General features: G+C 43.2%; 1 protein-coding gene across 1 annotated transcript in view; it reads right to left on the reverse strand.

The window, feature by feature from the left end:
- Positions 1-1,439: 1,439 nt before the first annotated feature.
- Positions 1,440-21,034, reverse strand: part of zc3h7bb (zinc finger CCCH-type containing 7Bb) — an 81,248-nt gene continuing 61,653 nt past the window's right edge. Inside the window, exons 19-23 of the mRNA XM_043679891.2 lie at positions 17,169-17,274; positions 15,791-15,899; positions 15,259-15,392; positions 12,491-12,657; positions 1,440-9,529 (exon numbers count right to left, since the gene is read on the reverse strand). Coding sequence (XP_043535826.2) covers positions 9,340-9,529; positions 12,491-12,657; positions 15,259-15,392; positions 15,791-15,899; positions 17,169-17,274 — 706 coding nt within the window. The 3' untranslated portion in view covers positions 1,440-9,339. The remainder of the gene's footprint in view (positions 9,530-12,490; positions 12,658-15,258; positions 15,393-15,790; positions 15,900-17,168; positions 17,275-21,034) is intronic.

A 21,034-nucleotide genomic window follows, 5' to 3' on the forward strand; every position in this document is an offset into this window, starting at 1 on the left:
AGGAATCTGGGAGGATTATTTCCTGTAAGGTTGGGATCAAACAATTGACGTTTCTTCTTGCTGGGAACACTTTTAGGATTGAGGAAGACTTGCTTCTCTCCCAGTTCAATGCATGAAGAGGTGGCTGATAGTCTAATGCATTATCTGCAGACACTACCTCATGTGGGACAGGATGTTGTTTGAAAGATCAGGTAGATGGATTGTTGGAGCTTCGGGCAATCCCTCTGACACCTCTGCACATTCCTGATGAAGTCACTCGATGTGTTCACTGCCTTCCTGAATAATCCTTCTCCATTTGTGGCAGTCACAAGTCATTTTTATGAGGGGATGGGGGAGATGTTTGACCTTTGCAGGGAAGCTTTGAGGACATCCCAACAGTGTTTCCATCCTCCTCCTGAATGTCTCTTGCCATGACTGAGTTCCGAGTGAAGAAGCTGTTTCAAGAGATTGCTATCTGGGACACAATTGATATGCTGCATCTATTGGAGATGGCTTCAAGTAATTAGTGGCTCAATGCAGGAAACAAGATAGTTTGACACAGGGTGCTGCAATTGGATCATCTTTCATGCTGCTGGATTTGAAGAACCTTCTGAATGCACCACTTATTCTTGATGCTTTGCAATGCCTGCTGCGGGCTAGCTGAAACTTGGCTGGTTTGCCAGGCAGTGATACTAACAGCGTGGGTTCAATTCTTGCACTGGCTGAGGTTACCATGAAGATTTCATCCTCCTTCTCAACCTCTCCACTCACCTGAGGCATGGTGACCCTCTACTTAAATCACCGCCAGTCATCGCTTTCTAATGATAAGAGCAGCCTCACGATCTGGTAAGACTATGGTGACTTTACCTTTCATCCGAATCTCTGAAGCGTATAGGAGTGCAGGAATCATGCTGCTCAGTAAACCATGACCTTAGACTTGGAAAATGAAAAGTGACATTACTCATTCCAATTCTTTTCATATCCATAAGTTACACGCAACATTTTCTTCCCCGTCACCAAATCATCCATTTTTTTCCCCATCTATTAACCACCAACAGTACATTACCTGTATTTCCTAATTGATGAATTTATGAGGAAAGGCTATTCAGGTCATCAAAGGTGAGGGAAAGGCAGGGAGAGAGGGAAGGGACTAAATCAAAATGGAGTTGGAGGGGGGAGATAAAGCACTCCATCTCCCACAATGCCCTTCTCTCTCTAAAGCCATTGAAAGAATTGAAGGACACTGTTGTCTCCCTCTCAAAGGACTCCAAGGCAGGAACGTATCTACAGAAGACAGCAGACTGTCGGCAGCTATGATCCCCCCGCCCCCCCACGAACTTGTTAATGGCCAACTTGGCTTAATTCCAGCTGTTGAGGCAGTCACCAGGTAGGTGGAACCTGGAAATAAGAGTGATGTTAATGCTAACGCCCAATCAGTCAGATAGAACTGGAGTCATGTGCACAGAAAACAACACTTTTATTAAACTGAAAGAGAAGTTTCTTAATGGGAACGTGCCTACAGAATAAAACCAGCAAAATTGGAGATTAAAGCCCCTGTTTCAACAAAATACACTTGTTTGCAAAACTCTCCCATTAATACATATAGAACTTACAGGCAAACCTGCATCAAATGGACACCTGTGTGGTTGAACTTAAAATTGTGATCTTTGCAATAGGATGAATCCATTACTGGACTGTTCAGCCAGAATCCAGGCCAGGGGAATGGGGAAAAGAGAGACAGGGTAGAAATAGGAAGACGAGGGTGGGGGTCGGGAGTTCGAGAAATAGACATGATGATGCTCTCTTGCACCCAGAGCATTATTCATGGATTAAACCAGGCCAGAGGGAACCAGTGACAACTGGTAAGACACACTGTCTAGCTGACGGATGGATACAAACAGTGGCATTAGATATGGGGAAGAAGTTCAGAAGCAGATAACAGCCTGGCAAAGGCAACATCAACAGAGACCATTCTGCACTGCGGCCAAGGGATTTGTGTGGCAGCCTTTTCAGAACTGGATGACTCAGCCACCAGCAGATGTCAATGGATCCTGAACTCTGCCAAAGGTCTGAGGCTCCATTCCCCCATCATCTCTGGCAGATGGAAGGATTTCAACTTGCACCAAGACCTTCTAGAAATCACCAGTTAGCTGGACCTCACATTTTCTTTTCCCAACTTCCCAAAATACTTTTCAGCTCCAGTTTCCAGAGTGCTCAAGGAACTGGACAGACTATACAAACCAGAGACTGCAGAGATTATTAGCAAAATAAGCAAAGATGAAGGAGATTTAAAACAAAAATGGAATGGGTTATTAAAATCTTGAAGCAGATTCACTAATTTTCAAGGGGAAACTGGAAAAATACTTGGAAGACACTGGAGAGAATCATACGTTTTAGGGTAAAACCCCAGCATAAGTGTGGGGTTTTCAAAAGAGCTGGCTGAATGGCCTCCCTCTGTACTGGATGATAACTGGCTAAATCAGATGGATGTAGTTCAGGCTCCAAGTGACCATTAAAGCAGGCTTCTCTGCAAGTACAGTCAGATGAATAACACTATCTTGACCCACTGCAAAATTACAGTTCACGGCTCACTCTCGTTTCCATAATTCTGTACAAATTATTTGAAGTATTGGTCTGCCATGATTTTACACTAAGTTATTCACCTAAAGCAGACTCTGCATCAACACAGGCCTGCAACAAATCATTATATTTACTCTCCGCTTTTGATCAGGGGTCACCCCAGAGTTCACATGCTCTCTTCGTAGAAGACATCTGAAACAAAGAACATTAACATCTTGTACAATCATGAGGGCCCCAATACATTATGAAGGTACTTGTTTGTATTTTATATGTATCTATATATATATAAAAACATGTAAACATGATCTTAATTATGCAGAATGACTGAAATGAGAATCCAAGCGTTCCAAACATCAATGACTGGGAGAAAGAGGGTCCTCATTCCCACTCTTTATCTTATTTTGTTTCCTTTCCCTTATCGCCCACTTCTCCCCCTGCCCCAGCTCCTGTCCCAGTTCACGGGTCTGACCAGTATTCAGCATAGTCATGTTCACAGCCTCACTGGTCAGCAACGCTCTCTCAAATGCAGCTTGAATTGGGGCCCTCAGAATCCAACAGTTTAGAAATAAGAACTTTAGAGAAACAAAACCTGCTTTTCACCTGCTGCCACTGGGTCATTCACCAAATTGGTACTGCAACAGCGGAGTGAGCAAGCAAACCTCAGGTCTGGAGTTGGGGTGCTACGTTTGGCCTCAGTGTTTAGTCTGGGGCGTGGGAAGGGTTACACTGCTGAGCCTCCCAGTCAGTGTTTACAATCCTACGGTCCCTATTTACTTCTGGATGGTAGATCACAGCAGGGTTACGATGGTCCCCATGCTCTTTTCATTTCTTTAGTTTCTCCAGTTCCCTGATGCCCTGGCCCCTCGAACAGCCTTCAAAGATTCACGTGGACTTTCACCAGCAAGCCTATCGGTGACAGGGGGATCAGGACAACATTTAAGCAGCACGAAATCAGGTGACTCTGGGATTTGTGACAGAATCGGAATTGGGGGTGTGTGGGGAGAGCTGCTGTTTGGCCCCTTATACTTCCAGCACAGGACACTGCATCAATGTGGGGCGTGTGGTTCTCTCGAGGAGCAGTCCACTCTGTCACATGCTGCTGTCCTCTCCCCATACCCTTCGAAAACAAAATATTTGTCCACTTCCATTTTAAAAGCAAATGTAAATTCTGGAAGTGGAGTTTCCTAACTCAATAAACATCTTCAAAAATATTCTCATAATCTTTTAATGATGACGTTAAATCCGTGCCCTACATTGATCAAATCTCTTCTTGAACTTTCTTTGCTTTAATAATCTCACTTTATCAAAGCATTCATAATTCATGCTACTCATCAAATACCCCTTGTCTAAACAAACCTTAACTGTCACATTGGTACTGAGTTTAAAATATTTTCTTTACATTTGTAATGCAATAGTACATTGAAATTTGTCACTCTCCTCTTTCTCCTTATCATCATCTAGCGAAGCAAACACAACATTTGTGTAAAGAGTGCAGCCTGCTGTACTGCATTAGCTTTTATCCTACAGTCTGTCTCTCAAAAGGAGACCAGTGCAATGAAATGAACCAGTAAGGGCTGCTGTGCAACCCTGGGCTGTATCAATCATATGTCCATTCCTGGCTGAGTCCTGTACATTCCTCTTCATCGGTCATGGTTTCCTCTTGGGGTTGAAAAGGGGGATAATCCCATGGGATTCAGGTGGTCTGCTGGCTACCTTACATGTGGGGGTTTTCTCACATTTAATCCAGCCAGCTATCCGACTACAGTGGACATCCCCGAGTAAAATCTTAACCTCACCTCCGCCTTCCTGCAGGAGTTCACCCAAAGTGGCTAGGAATCCTAGGGGAGAGGCCAAATGTAACATCCCAAGGCAGCTCCTTAACTTTACCAGATTTCCTTCGGATTCCTTTCAGGCCCCCCATTAATTTCTATCAAGCCTTGCATTCTCATTACTAGCCAAACACAAACCAATGCTTTAAGATTAATGGAAAATGATTAGCATTATCCCGCTTTTCTTCATGATATATCATGTTATAATTTAAGTTCAATTCTTATCATCCATCTAACCTCATCAACAATATAATATTCATAACATTATTTGGAAGAAAGCACGTCTTGAGCTATTATTACTAACGACATAACATCCAAAGTTCTCAACCTTTTTTAAGAAAGAGTTTAAGGTAAATGGTTGCAGCAAAAATGACTTAACTGAACCAGGCTTATCTATTAACTAACTTATTAAATGTTAGCGAGCAATGTATTTAAATGTCTTAATTAATATACATAAAAACAGGGAAGTGTTCCATTCCCCTATGGGCAATATCTCAAGTGGAGGATAGTGACTGGGGACTTTGCCACAATGATGCACCCCATTTTTCAAAACCTCTCTTTGTAAATAGGATTCTGTCACCTGCCAGGAGAATCTTTTTATGTACTGTAAGCTGAACACGTGTATTAGAAGCAGGAGCCTTGCTTCTGCCTAGAGTAAGGGCCAGGGTTACCAACTATGCGTTATGTCCCACCAACCTCTCTGTCTGACACACACACATAGTCTCACTGCTGAATGGGTGAACCTACCTGATCTTATGCAAAATCAACTACACATACCAATTGCTTAAACATCAGTCTAATATTTCTTTTTGAACTAAGTTTACTAGTAGCAATTTTAATTATGGAGCATCACAGTCAGAGGTGTAAGATTTTTGGGGTTCACTTTAATTGCAAGATCTAAGTTGATCACAATTATAAAATGAGTCGAGGGCCAATCTAAACGTTTAATGGCCCTGATTAGTTACGAGACCAAATGGAATATAAGTTGGTTCCTCACTTGCTTAATCATGTCAAAACTGATTAATTATTGAAAAATAACTCAATCCTCCAGAAGGAGATGTAGAAGAAACGTGTCAAATGTTTCAGCATGCTCCTAGCCAGTGTACACATGTCAGCAAGACTGCAGCTTCTTCAACAAATAAAGCTAATGAATGACACCGAGCAAAATGTAAAGAAGACTGAAGGTGGCAAATAGAGCCATCACTTATTCCTGAAACACGCCTGTGAATATTCTCCTGGGTTTGATAGTAGCAGTGTCTTGTAGATTGTCCTGTACCTCCTGGAGAATCCTGGAATGCTGTCAACCTTAGGTGAGGCAAAGACCCCATTGTCTTGGTTTCCAGCGAATATCACTAACAAAACAAGACTTCAGGACTGACAGCATGATCCTTTGTCCTGCCAACGCCAACAGTAATTAATGTAAAAGCTTGGACTCAGAAATCCTACCAAAGTGAGTATTTGCTGGCTTCTACACTTCAGCAGGTTGGAAGGAGGGGAACAGATCAGCCTATAATCCATTGCCTCACCTCAATACCGAGGGTCTACAGCACCTATTCATCCCCAAACCTTATGTCTTGCCAACAGAATTTGCAAATACATCCAGTCCAACAGTGTCAACTTGACCTGACATCCAGGTAAATAAATGAGACAATGAGACACATTTTGGGAAAGTTGGTTTTGTACCAACGGGAGAACTCAGCTGTCCTGTTCAATAAGACCAAAGTACTTGTAGTACATATGAGAAACATTCAAGGCAGGTCCCCAATCTTTGTCTGTTCCTAAAATCTGTAACTCGAAAAAATAAAGACACCAACAATATAAAATGTATTGTTATTAGGGAAGATTTGGGGTTCTATTGTAAGTATAGGATGTTAAATAGTTTCATGATAGCAAACGATTCAGGGTGAGAGTTTACAACCTCCTGCATTGAGCACTGGGTGGCTGAACAGTGGTTAGCATGATTTCCTTGCCAGAAATCCCTCTGTGGTGATAATGTCGATCCCTGAGGTGATTGGCATCGTGATAAAGCTTGTTCCTTAAGCACCACGTACATAAACACTTCCCGCAATCAAAGCTCTCGCCGCAGGTCTGGGAACAGGATTTGTTGGTCCGTTTGCCTGTTGCTCCTGGCAAGAACAAACCATCAGCTGGTTCAAAACCATCACCTGGACACTTTAACAATGGGTGTTAAGGCTCACAGAATCAAGCTGACTAAACAGAGTTAAGATATGGCTAAACCATTGCAAACAACAGTAGAACAGGCTCGAGGGGCTTCCCTCACAAGTTTGTGCAAGGCTTAAGGCTTAGGGCTGATCCAAAGTTCACATTTGCTTTCACCCGTAAGGTTACTTCACCTCACTAATTCTCCCTCCCTGCCTTCTTAAATATCTCCCTCTTTGACTCTGCTTTGGACCGTCTCCTCATTCTATCACTCCCTCTGCACAAGTCCACATATGGCCTGACAATGAGCCATTCTAGTTCAGGGTAAAGTTTAGCACTGAAGGAGTTCCTCATTCCTTGCACTTCATTGTCCACACTATTCCATGAAATATCAGATACTTTCGTAATGTTACACTTTCTCGTGCACTGGAGAATGACATTACGAATATCCAACAACAGCATTTCATATTGCACTGTGTATTAGTTTGGTTTTGATTAAGACAGCCTTGGGTCAGGCTGTGAACGAATGAGACTTAAAGGACCAAGTGATTAAAAGTAGACATCACAGTAAGTCCTCATATTTCACTTTGAATCAACAGTATAGGAGTAGTGCAAATGAAATAGAGGGAAGGATCGGAACACTGACATAAAGAGAAGTTTACAGTAGTGATGTCTGACAATATGCGCACAATAATGTATCAATTCATATCTGTAGTTTCACAGATAGCTCTTTTCTCTCGGTGGCACAATTTAAAATGACAAAAAAACCAATACGGCAGATGCAGCAAAGTATATTTCCACTTCTGTGACGTCTTATTCTAGATCTCGTAAATATATTTTTCAAAATTATTGAATTAAAAATGAATTTTGGGAGGAACCTTTTCATCCGGAGGATGGTTAAAATGTGAAACTCACTTTCACGGGGAATACTGTGAAGGTGAACAGAATAGACGTTATGAACGTACGAATTGGAGTAAGGAACAGAAGGACATGCTGATAGATTGAGATAAGGAGAGACAGGAGCAGGTTTGTGTGAAGCCTTACACAGAAGCAGTGAATATACAGGCTGGGAAGATGGGGGAATTGGCCGGTATTTAGCAAAGAACACAAATTGAAGTTTGTGACAGAGAAAAGAGAGAAAGAGAGAGACAGCTGTATCCTGAACTCTGACACCAGTTGAAATAAATGATATCTTACGATATTTTCTGTACAAATTGATTTGGATTTCCCCAGTTGTAAACGTTCATTAAAAGGAGCCGACCAAACTTCAAAGCAAAAGTGCCTTTGGTGGGAGTGGCGGAAGAGAGAAATGTTCCTGACTGAGAATAAGCTGTCTCCTTCCATTTCATTTTAATTAAAATCAACAGGTACATTTGGATGATAAAGATAGTTTGGTTCATTTAATTCACCCTTTCAGAATGTCAACTTTAGTTCCTCTTGCTTCAGTGTTTAAAAAGGTGTTCTATATCACGATCTTTCTGTTTAATGAACCAAACATTGCTTAGTGACCTGGTCGATGTGACCAACACATTACTGAGACAGACAGGACCAGGAAGGCTTGGCTGAGTTGGGTAGATCTTGTGCTGACAATACTTTGCTTCATGCCTCAATCCCGCTGGACTAGGTGAAGGGGGGATTAAAACAAAGTTGGGCAGAGTTTCTCCTTCTGGCTGCTACTCAGAGGATTCGCCTTGTTTGTTTTATCACGAAGCACGTATAAGTACATGGTGAATACAGTAACCAGCTTTATGTTCTCCCAACCTCAGAGCCTGAGTTCACACATTAAGAACGACCAATCTGTTTGTCTATGTAGAAGGATATTGGCAGGAATCAGCAAACTATAGGGAAGGAAATGGGAGAGGGGCAACAGGATTGGGTATTGGTTGAAACCTGTAATAAACTGCCCCATTTATTCTGTGAAAGCAGCTCAGTGGGCAAATGCCTAATCAGTTCAGTGTTATCACTGGATTGACTGCTCTATGGTACATCAACCACTTTGCTGGGCTACAACACATTGTTTTCCAAACAGCTCTGCTACAGGGAGATAAATATACAAAATTGAAAATGTAAGCTATCTGGCCGTATCTCATACTGAGAGAGATTAGGAGTTAATTTTCTCATTGTGATTCTTCAACAAAGATTATTGCAAAATTTCAGCCCCCCCTCCTCTCCACAATACTGCCCCTTTGCAGGGATAAACCCACCCATTGGTTAGAAATGACAGTGTTACTTGTTAATGACTGCATGATGGTCATAATCATGCGCCACAGACTAGGAACTAAATATTGGAAGTCATCCATCAGTAGAAATCCTGGTCTCTGTCCTTCATGCCATTTGAGTTCCTTTCACTATTCTGTCACACCATCTGCCCTCAGCTAACTCAGTGCATTTATCCTCTTGAGTTTCTCATCACTATGGCTCAGCTCTGCCTCATATAAACACATGAAGCCATCCCTATGGGTCTAATGTAATGTGGGTTCATAAGCCAATCTGTCACTGTACACAGATCCCCAAACCCTCGTCTCCCACCCTGCCTAACCCCAGCAAGATCCAACACATCTGTAACAGCTGTGAGCACTTTCCTTTCTGTCTCGATTTAAAGCTGTGCCTGCCTTTGTTACAGCTGCATTTAAACACGAGAGAAAAACGCAGCACACAAGGCAAGAGGAATTACCTCGGTGTAATGAGGTCACGGTTCATGATTGTACCCATCATTTAACCGAAAGCAATTTTCTTCTCTTTAGAATTTAAAAGGGTTGTAGCAACAATTAAAGTGAACCGGTCTTATCTGTTAATTTAAGTCCTTCATCAAAAAACTGTATTTGCCAAAATCACTGTCATCTGGTGCAATCAGCATGTCCTTCCTGGCTTTGGCAAATTTCAATTTCATTAACTCCTTGCGTTCAATCCACTCTTCCAGCTCTGACTGGCTGTGGGCAAATCGGCATTTATCACCATCTGGACAGGATTTCTTCTTTTGTCTGGGGAACACAGAGTTAAAAACACATATACACAATCTCATAACACAAGGAGGCAATTCAGTCCCTCATGCCTGTCCAAATAGATCATGGAATTAACACAGAAACATGGCAGAGAAAGCAGGCCATTAAGCCCAACAGGTCCATGCCAGTGTTCATGTTCCATAGGAACCAGCTCCCATTCTATTTGATTGGATCTCGGGTTTCCCAGCAATAGCTGCCATGGAAACTAGCCTCAATGCTAACACTTGAGACCCCTTTAAACCTTCACCTTTTTAAAATATTCGTGGCATTGCCCAACAAACTTACTGTTAAGAATGATTCCTGTCTCACAGCGCTGGCCCCATTTGCACAGCTCAGCCCCACTTTCTCATCTCTGCCCTATGCTCCTCCACCTCTGCTACACTCCCACTCCCCCACCTCTGACCCCCAGCACTCCCCCATCCTTGCCCCCCCCACAATCCCCCACCCCTGCCCCCCAACTCCCACATCTGATTCCCAAGCACTCCCCCATCCTTGCCTCCCCACACTCCCTCATCTCTGTCCCCAACTCCCACATCTGACTCCAAGCACTCTCCCATCCTTGCCCCCCCACACTCCTCCACCTCTGCCCCCACCACCCTACACTCCCACATCTCTGACCCCTCTGCACTCTCTCACCTCTGCCCCACCCCATTCCATCTCTGTCCCCCTGCACTCTCCCACCTCTGCCCCCATGCACTCCCCCACCTCTGCCTCCCTGCACTCCCCCATCTCTGCAACTCCCCCCCACAGTCCCTTCACTTTCTCATTCTCAACTATTGTACAGTTACAACATTTAAAAGACATTTGGATAAATTCATGAGTAGGAAAGGTTTGGAGGGATATGAGCCAAACATAGGCAGCTGAGACTCATTTAGTTTGGGAACATGGTCTGCATGATGAACTGTATAGAACGGTCCATTACCGTGATGTATGACTTTTTGATTCTATGATTTGTGCCATACCTTGGAGTGACTAATGTATCTCAGATCTCGCCCAAATCCATTTGCACCACACCTTTTAGAGTATTTTCTAACAAATACATAACCATATTTTTCCTGCTGAAATGCACCATTGAGAAAGTGGATTGTGAAATTCTTGAGCAAGTGGACAAATTGCAGGTTCAGACGTTTGTATCCTAGGCTGTTCTGAGACATGAAAGAGGACATTACAGGGGCCCTGACCCAAATTTTTAAATCCTCTCTGGTGACAGGGGAGGTGCCAAAGGACCGGGGACAGCTAATGTGCTTCCACTGTACAAAAGGTCGAAACAGATCAGGAAACTTTAGCGAGTGTAACATCAGTGGCACGGAAACTTGGTGAAACTAATGAAGGGAAAATTAATCTCCATTCAGAATGGCAAGAGTTGATAAGGAATAGTCAAAATGGTTTTGTGAGGGGGGGGGGGGGGGGGGGGGGGGGGGGGGAGGGTGAACAAATCTGGTAGGACTTTTCGAGGAAGTGATCAAGTGCTTGGACGGGAGTTGGGCAGGTGATGTAGCTTATATGAACTTCAGCAAGGCCCTTTGACAAGGTCCCACTTGAGAAACTCAATGAAGGTAAAAGCACATGGGATCCAGGGTAACTTGGCAAGGTGGGTCCAAAAATAGCTCAGTGGCAGGTGACAGAGGGTAGTAGTAGAAGTCTGTCTGTGTGTGCAGTGGGGGGTATATCACAGGCATCAGTGTTGAGTTACTTATTATTTGTGACATTCTTAAATGATGTAGATGATAATCTGGGAGGGATGAGAAGCAAGTCTGCAGATGACACAAAGATTGGCTGGTTGGTTGACGGTGAGAAGGAAGCTAATAGGTTAAAGGAGGATATAAATGGATTGGTCACATGGGCAGATCAATGGCAGATGGAACTTAGCCCTGCTAAATGTGAGATGATGCATTTTGGAAGAAGGAAGTACTCCATGAATGGCAGGAACTAGGAAGCTCAGAGAAACAGAGGGATCCTGAGGGGCTTCTGCACAGATCCCTGAAGGTGGCAGGACAGGTTAACTGGGTAGTTAAAAATGCAGATGGGACACTTGCCTTTATCAGTCAGGGCACTGACTATAAGAGCAGGGAGGTTGTGTTGGAGTTGTACAGCAATTTGGTCAGGCCATAGCTGAAGTAGTGTGTGCAGTTCTGGCCACCATACTAAAGGAAGGATGTGACTGCACCAGAGGGAGTGCAGAGAAGATCCACCAGGATGTTGCCTAGGATGGGATGAGTCAGCTACGAAGAGAAGCTGGATAAGCTTGGGTTGTTTTCTTTAGAGCAGGGGAGGTTGAGGGAAGATCTGATACGAGTTTATTAGGTTATGAAAGGCATGGACAGGGTGAGGAGAAAGCATCCATTTGTTCCCCTTGGTTGAAGGGTCAATAATAAGGGGTCATAATTTTAAAGTGAAGGTGATGGGGGTCTGGAATGCAGTGCTTCGGAGGGTAGTTGAGGCAGGAAACCTCACAATCTTTAAATAATACTTGGATGAGTTTTTGAAGTATCATAACATTCAAAGCTATGAACCTAGTGTGGGAAAGTGGAACTAGTGTAGGTAGTCACATATTTTTAACAGTACAGATGTTTTGGGCCAAAAGGCCTCTTCTGTGCTGTATGATTCTACGATTCTACGTAACATTTGAGATTCTTTTGCCAATGATATGCTCCTAACCATCTCAAGAGCAACTAGAGACGGGAAATAACTACTGGAGCTCTCAGTGACATCCATATCCCAAGAATAACTAAAAATAATTGCAGTATCGTTGCATACAGCCACCAATATTCCTATTTCCAAACTGTGTAAAATGAATTCCTGTCCCAATTTGATCCTCTCTCTTTGCAGGCTAGTTCTTTGTGAACGTGCTACATTGTCAGTAAAACAATACCCTTTTGGAAACGACCTACGTTGCTGCTGTCCAATGGACAGTTTCCTTCCCCTTGCCCCCAGCCTCACCTCTCACACAGTTTGAACTCTCCCATAGGGAAACGATGTTGCCAGCAGTTCTGATCATCCTCAGAGTTGAATACCTTGTCTTTGTGCTTTTCGGATGTGATGTGTTTCGCCCACTGCTTCTCACTATTGCTATTTTTCCCACAAAGCCAGCAGTGGTAGCCAATTTGCTGAAAAGTGATGACACAATAGGTTAAGGAGAAGGATTAATAAAACCAACATAATCTCTTGAACCAGGAATCTTTAATCTCTATTATGACCCTTGTTTTGCGATCAATAAGGCTTTAGTGAGGCCACTTTTGGTCAACAATACACTCTTTTGGTCTCCTTATTTAAGAAAAGGGCAGAAAGGTATTGGAAATATTTCAGAAAAGGTTAACTCCACTGACTCCCAGGATGAATGGGCTGTCTTATGGGGAAAGATTGGACAGGCTGGGCCTGACTCCATTGGACGAATGAGTGGTGATCTTCTTGAGACATAGAAGATCCTGAAGGAACCTGACAGGGTGGATAATGGCAGGATATTTCCCCTTATGGGAGAAATGAGAACCAGAGGACATAATTTTGAAAAAAAAAAAGTCACCCAATTAAGGCAGAGATGAAGATTTTCTTTTTCTCTCACCAAGTCATTAGTCTCTGGAATTCTCTTCCTCAGAGAGTGGTGGAGTCAGGGTCTACGAATATTTTTTAAGACTGATTTTTATAGATCCTTGACTATGAGGAGGTCAAAGTTTATCGGTATAGAGAGAAAAAAAAGTGGAGACCACAATCATATCAGCCATGATTTTATCAAATGGACTACTTCTGTTCCCAAATATCCCCCCCCCCCAAACCCCATCTCTATAACCTTATTCAGGGTTGTGTCACAGTGATTTCCTCTCAATGACCTTGCAGTGTAATCATTTGGCCCTGAACACACTCAGTGACAATAGTCTTTGGTCAGCACAGCTGCATCATGCTGATATTCTCATCCTAAGTCCCTCCTTTCTTTCAGGATTTGGAGATGCCGGTGTTGGACTGGGGTGTACAAAATTAAAAATCACACGACACCAGGTTATAGTCCAACAGGTTTATTTGGAAGCACTAGCTTTCGGAGCGCTGCTCCTTCATCAGGTGGTTTCTTAGAGCCTTACTTTCAACACCTTCTGAAACAACCAGAAAGTTCACCTCTTCCTTATGCCCTTAGTCCCGTTCCATTTTACAGTGGGGTATCTGTTGTCCACTCTTCCTTTTGTTTGTAAAGTATACAGAAGGAGGAACATGATAGAAGCGAACAGTGCTCCCACTGCTGGCACATTTTGGTAAGTGGACAGGACAGTTGAACCATACATCCAGTCCCCAGTCCATGCTGGTGGAGCTGCTCTCGGTTAAAATAACAACAGAGAGATCTTGAATCCCACCCCCGCATCTCCCAAAAGGACTAGAGGAAGTTAACAAAAGGAGATGAACTGGTCTCCTGCTTCTGGTCAGGATCTGGTGAAATAGTTATGTGTGGCTTGATAGTGGATGAGTTCAGATTGAGCTTAGATGTGCTGAACTCTTTTTTCAGATAACCTACAGACTGTCCAGTTGCACACATGAAGTGTCATCCTGCAGAGCAGTGCCTGAGGAACAGCCAGTACCTTGGAGTGGTCTAGCAAGAAAATTGAGAAGGGAAGGAATGAGGCGGGTGCAATTGAATTGTTTGAGGTTTGCTCTGAAGTACCTGATGACCACAACCTCCTGATGAAGGAGCAGCGCTCCGAAAGCTAGTGCTTCCAATTAAACCTGTTGGACTATAACCTGGTGTTGTGTGATCTTTAACTTTGCTCTGAAATGGGCTTTATTACACTGCAAGGAGCCTTAAGATGAACAATACATTTCAGAACGAGTGAGGAAATAATCTTGTGCAGACACACAGCGTATTGGATGGTCAATTCCAAATCTTTCTGCATCAAGCATTAAAAAAATCTTGAATGCAAGAAGCCTAATGTTAAAGGTACTGAAGTAATGCAAAGTGCCGAGCACAGAACTCAGGCTGACACACCAGTAACAGTACTGAGGGAGTGCTGCTTTGTGTTATTTTGGATCTGGCATGTGACAGAGGTTCCATTGCACTCATTTCAATGAAAGCCAAGTGAGTTCTAGTGAAGGGTTAGCTCACAATCAACATCACAAAAGCTCATACTGTGGATTTTATCACAATGCTGGTCACTGGAGCTTGCACTACAAATTCACTGTCATAAATTACAACGGTGACTGTCCTGAAAAAAAATTGCTGAAACAAAGATGCATTTGTTTGAAGCTTTTCATTTTACACTCATCAGGACAGTTTGCAAGAATACCAGTAAAAGGAGAATGCCCAACTTTGATACTCCCTCCCTCCCCCCTGCAATAAAGCCCAAAATTTAGTTTGCCTTCCAAATTATTTGCTATGCCTGCACAGCATTTAAATTTAATGCTGATCTTGATAGTTGTGCACCTTCTCTGCAGCCATAACATTGTATTCCTCACTCTATTCTAATACTCTTACGCACTTTGTAGGGTATGATCTGCCTGTACCGCACGCAAAACAAAACTTTCACTGTTGCTAGAGACATGTGACAATAATAAATCAAATCAAATGCTAACTTTTTGTGATTCATGTATGAGACAACCTAGATTCTTTTGTACTATTGGCTACAGAATATGATGCATCTTAGGTCTTGTTCGACACAAAATCCTATCAATAATTGAAACACTGGAGGTTAGGGTCCAGCTTATTTTCCCAGAACCTTAGTTCCTGTACCTACCCCCACATCAGCGTAGTCGGTGGGCATGTGGATCTGCTTCTCGCTCTGCTTAGTGTTGAGTTCAGTGGGCTCCCCAGTCATCATTGGCTTCTGGTTCTTCAGCCACATCTCATACACTTGCTGCATGTCATACACTGCAATGGGAAGACAGCTCAAATATTTAGTGCATAGAACTTCAGCTCTTAAGTGCTGCATTTTGGATGAGATTTTAAGCTGTCAACTTCTTGGGGTGTGTGTAAAAGATCTCATTTCAAAGGAAGAGATGGTGTTCTGACGCCGTTGCTCCTGAGTCAACATCACCAGAACAAATTACCAGGTCATTCATCCCACTGTTGTTTGTAGGGGCTCAGCACAAGTGATTGCGCTTTTTAAAGGAGATCATTGGCTTGAACGTGTTACGGTTCTTTAGTGATATATCAGAGAACTACTACTACTTATGAACAAAAGTAGCAAAGGTCAAGAGAGAAAGGGGGAAAGTTAGGTTTGGCGGGACATGGAGCAATCACAACAAATTAAAAACAAATCCGCTTACTTTTAGTTTCCTTCATGTATGTCCAGGCATCAAGCTCCTCAAGGCTGTGGGCAAATGAGCAGTTTCCAACATATTGGCACTTTTTCCCCTTTGCAACATGTGTACACAACTGAAAAATAAATCATATTGATTTATGTAAAAGCATTTAACCAAACAATAACTGTATTGGACTGCAAAATCTCTGAGCATGACATGAAATGACTACCAGTTAAAGACAAATGAACAGAAGAGAAAGCAGTGATATGTTAAATGGGTGGCCCCATGGCACAGACCTAGTCAGCCCAGTGGAATCACTGTTTGCTCAAAGTGTTTGGCTTGATGACTGGACTATCTGCCTTCCATTCACAGGCAGGATAGTGAGAGAACCATGCCCCAGACACAATTCCCTCCCCCTCTCTTGTCCATGTATCACTGGACACAGTGTCACCCACAATGCTGTCTCTGCAAAGTGACTGAAAAGAACAAGCCACTCGACATTTTGGAACCGTTACCTCATGACCACTTGAAGGCCAAGTTACATTCTGACTGCCTTAGTTGCTTCGGTCCTCAGCAGCCTGCTAGGCATCTCACCAAAGCAGCAAAATTTGCCATTACAACATTGTGAACACCCACATTGCAAGATCATGCTGCCTATCAGCTTCAGCTCAGAGATCATGTACTAAGTTTCACTGCAGAGAGTGGGCCACATAATCACAGACTAACACTTCCGTGCTCTACTGAGTGAATGTTGCATTGTTAGAGGTGCTGTCTTTCGGATGAAACATTTAACTCAGGCCCCTGGCTGTGCCCTCGGGATGTAAATGATCCCATTAAAGAAGAGAACTGGGGAGTGTACCCCGGTATCCAGCCTGATAAATATACATTAACCAACAAAAATAGATTAGCTTGTCAATAGTATATTGCTGCTTGTGGGAGCTTGCTGTGCCTGATGCTTTGGGAGGCAGCTGCATGCTGGGAAGGTCACTGGAATAGCAATCCAGAATCCCAGACTAATGTTTTGGGAACACGGGGGTAGTGAATCCCACCACGGTGGATGGTGAAACTTAAGCTCAATAAAAAATCTGGAATCGAGCAGTGACCATGAAACCACTACCAATTATCATAAAGAAACATCGGGTTCATTAATATACTTTAGGGAGGGAGATGTGCGATCTTTGCCCAATCTGGCCTACATGTCACTCCAGACTCTCAGCAACATGAATGATTTTTATCTGCCCTCTGGGTAACTAGGGACAGACACCCTCACCCAGTGAAGGAATAAAGAGAAATTAATTGTCAACATTACAAAGTGGCTGCACGACAAATGTACACTCGGGGCGTGCTGAGGTCATCACAAAGTGTAAAGCAGAACGAGTGATGTATTTGTTTCTTTACTCACGTCATACTGCTGTGGGATGTTCCTGCAGGAAGGCAATGGGCGGATAGCAACCCACTTCTTCCGCTCACTTGACATCACCAACATTACCCGCCGCTCCTTGGTCCATCTGGAGAACAGGAACATACACCATTCAGGACACTACACTTTAGAAAGGACCTGAATACTTCAGAGGTGGTAGAGAAGAAGAGTAACAGTACAGTTCCAAGATATAAGAACTCAAGAATTAGGAGTGTCATTCGATAGGATCATGGCAGATTAAACTATGACCTTAATTCCACTTTCCTGAGCGACTGCCTCATTATTTTTGACTCTGTTGTTGAACAAAAATCCACCTAACCCAGCTCTGAATGTATTCAATCATCCAGCCTTCACCATTCCCTGTCCCTTTTTGTCCCACTGTGGGTGTACTTCCACCACATGGACTGCAGTAGTTCAAGAAGGCAGCTCACTATCACCTCCTTCAGGGCAATTAGGGATGGACAGTAAATGCTGGCCAGCGACACCCATATTCCATGAAAGAAGAGAAAAATCCTCAAGACTGAGAGCCCTCTGAAATGGGAGTTGTGTAATTTTAAACGGTGTTCCCTAATTCCAGTCTATGTCCGACCAGGGTCAACATCCTCTCAGTCTCCACCTAAACCAGTCCCCTCAGGGTCTTGTCTAACATGGAGATGGAATAGCTGCCAAAGGGGACGATTAGTGGCTAACAATGGGATCCTCTAGTGACCTTCTCTGTTTCATTAAAATCACCTGTTTCATTAAACTCAGTGGAATTACAATCACGTGATTATATTCCTTGGAATTTAGGTGGTTGAGGTGCATTTTGTGAAAATGGTCAAGATAGCAAGAGAATCAATAGGATAGAAAGGGAGATATCACTTCCATTGGTGAGTCCAAGACTAGGGAGCTGGTCAAAATATTACAGCCGGGAATGAAATTTGAAACAATTCTTCAGGGCTGTTCGAACTGTTCTCCAGAAATAGCAATTATGTTTGAAGAATTGTTGATTTTGCAACTGAGATTATTTGACACTACTTGACCAATAGTTTTAAAAAGCTCTTGGGATCAGGATTCAAATTTCTCCATGGTAGTTGGTGGAATTTAAATTCAATCAATGACATTAGGAATTGAAAACTCGCCTCAGTAATGGTGGGCATGACAGTTATCATCATAAAAGCCCATCTGGTTCACAAATATCTTTTAGGGAAGGAAAATGCCTGGTCTGGACTATATGTGACCCCAGACCACAGCAATGTGCTCACCCTTGGCTACCCTCTGCAATGCGCCCAGCAACCCAATCATTTCAAGGGTAATTAGGAATGGGTAACAAAGGCTAGGAAATGCTGGAGATCAGAGTCGAGTGTGTGGTGCTGGAAAAGCACAGCAGGTCAGCCAGCATTCAAGAACCAGGAGAGTCGATGTTTTGGGCATAAGCCCTTCATCAGGAATGAGGCTGCTAGCAAAGGCTAGCCTTGTCACATCCCAAGAAAATTTTTTAAAAACCAAAGTGTTTAAAGTAAGTAAATAAAGAGAAAGTTTCTAACAGCTGAAGGGTTGATAAACAGAGAGAACAGATTTCAGGAGGTTGTGAAGGAACCAGGGCTGACAGGAGGAGAAAGGTTTTATGCAGTGAGGAATAAGGATCTGGAATGTGTTACCTGATGGAGGCTGATTTATAAGTCCTACTGATCAGAAACTTATCCTTCAGTCCAACTCATCCATGATTACCAAGTTACCAATCAAAACTAGTCCCACTTGCCTACATTTGGCCCACATCCCTCTAAACCTTTTCTATTCATGCACCTGTCTAAAGGTCTTTTAAATGTTATAACTGTACCTGTAGCTACCACTTCCTCTGGCAGTTCGTTCCACATAAGAACCAGCTTGTGTGTGAAAAAAGAGCCTCTCAGGTCCCTTTTAAATCTTCCTCTCCTTTAAAAATAAGCCCTGTACTTTTGAACTCATCCACCCTCAGGAAAAGACCTTTGTTAATTACCTTATCTATGCCCCTTATAATCTTATACATCTCTAAATAGTCATCTCTCAACCTCGTACACTCCAGTGAAAAGAGTTCCAGCCTTACAGCCTTTCCTTATAACTCAAACTCTCCTGTCCTAGCCACTTCCCTGTAAATTTCCTCCCCAATTTAATAATATCCCTCCTATAACAGGGTGACCAGAACTGCACACAGTATATCAAAAGTAGCCTCACCGATGTCCTGTAGAATCTCGACATGTTGTCCCAACTCCTATAACCTCAACGGTCTGATCAATGAAGGCAAGCATGTTAAACGCCTTCTTAGTCACCCTGTCTACCCGTGGTGCAACGTTCAAAGGACTATTTACCTGAATGCCTAGGTCTCTCTGTTCTACACCACTACCCAGGGACCTACCATTAGCATATAAGTCATGCCCTTGTTTGTTTTACCAAAATGCAGAACCTCCTATTTATCCAAATTAAACTCCATCAGTCACCCCTCAGTCCACTGGCCCAATTGATCAAGATCCTTTTGTAATCTTAGATAACCTTCTTCACTATTGACTATACCACGAATGTTAGTGTCATCTGCAAACTTACTAACATGCTTCCTCAATTCTCATCCAAATTGTTTGTAGAAATGACAAACAAAAGTGGACCCAGCACCAATCCATGGGATCACCACCAGTCATAGGCCTCTAGTCCGTAAAACAACCCTCCACCACCACCCTCTGTGTACTACCGTCAAGCCAATTTTGGATCCAATTGGCAAGCTCACCTGAATCTCATGTGACCTAACTTGATTAATTAGTCTACCATTAGGAGTGCCAGTGGATAAGATCATGGCAGATCAAACTATGGCCTTAACTCCACTTTTGTGGCTGCTTGCCCCATTATCCTTAACTCTGCTGTTGAACAAAAATCCATCTAACAGAGCTTTGAATGTAATCAATGATCCAGCCTCCACTGCTCTCTGTCCCTTCCTGTCCCACAGCACAATGGGTGCACCTTTACCACATGGACTACCACTCTGCCCCATCAATCTTTTTGCTTAGGTCCTCAAAACTCTGTTGGGAGAGGGGACAGGATGATGGTAGGAGTCTGGGGACTCCAGTGCCTTCCCATTATTGCTCCAATTAAGGACATTATGGGAAGGCCTGAAGCCCTCTGCTTTGCTGCCAACCTGCTCTATTACACCCTCCACCTCACCCTAACATCCACTTCTGCCATTTCACAGGTGTGACCTCGGTCTCTCAGCAATTCTGGGCATGTTATCAATAACAGTGAGGCACCTCTCAATTGTTCTATCAAGCAATGAAGAACCATTAGCATCTATTTGGCTGCCAGGAGAAAGTGAGGAACGCTGGAGATCAGACTCAAAAATTGTGGCACTGGAAAAGTCAATGGAGAATTAATGTTTTGAGCATAAGCTCTTCAACAGCTCTTCATCATTCCGGATGAAGAGCTTATGCTCGAAACGTCCTCGTTCCTGTTTCTTGGGTGCTGCCTGACTGACTGTGCTTTTTCAGTGCCAAACTTTGACTCTGTCAGCACTCAATGGTCTCCAGGATTTTTACAACAAGTCAGTGCTTTGTGTTAGAAGCTTTGAGGTGTATAACTCAGAATCTGAGGTTTGTAACCTTATTCCACTTCTCATCAGAGTCCAATTATGGTTAAATAATTATTGGATGAGATCAAGAGTTTAATAATTCTTCAGGCTGTCACTGAGCGCTCAGGCTAAATTGACTTGGGCTCTTCTTTTATTTTAAAAGCTGCAATTGCTAAGATCAGGCAGACATGCCATGTATTTCAACTTCAGTGGGTGGCACGTTGGCTCAGTGGTTAGCACTGCTGCCTCACAGCACCAGGGTCCCAGGTTCGATTCCAGC

Source organism: Chiloscyllium plagiosum, unplaced genomic scaffold (genome assembly GCF_037043375.1).
Source record: "Chiloscyllium plagiosum isolate Xiang-an unplaced genomic scaffold, Cpla_swu_hap1 HiC_scaffold_33, whole genome shotgun sequence".
NCBI classification, from domain to species: Eukaryota; Metazoa; Chordata; class Chondrichthyes; order Orectolobiformes; family Hemiscylliidae; genus Chiloscyllium; species Chiloscyllium plagiosum.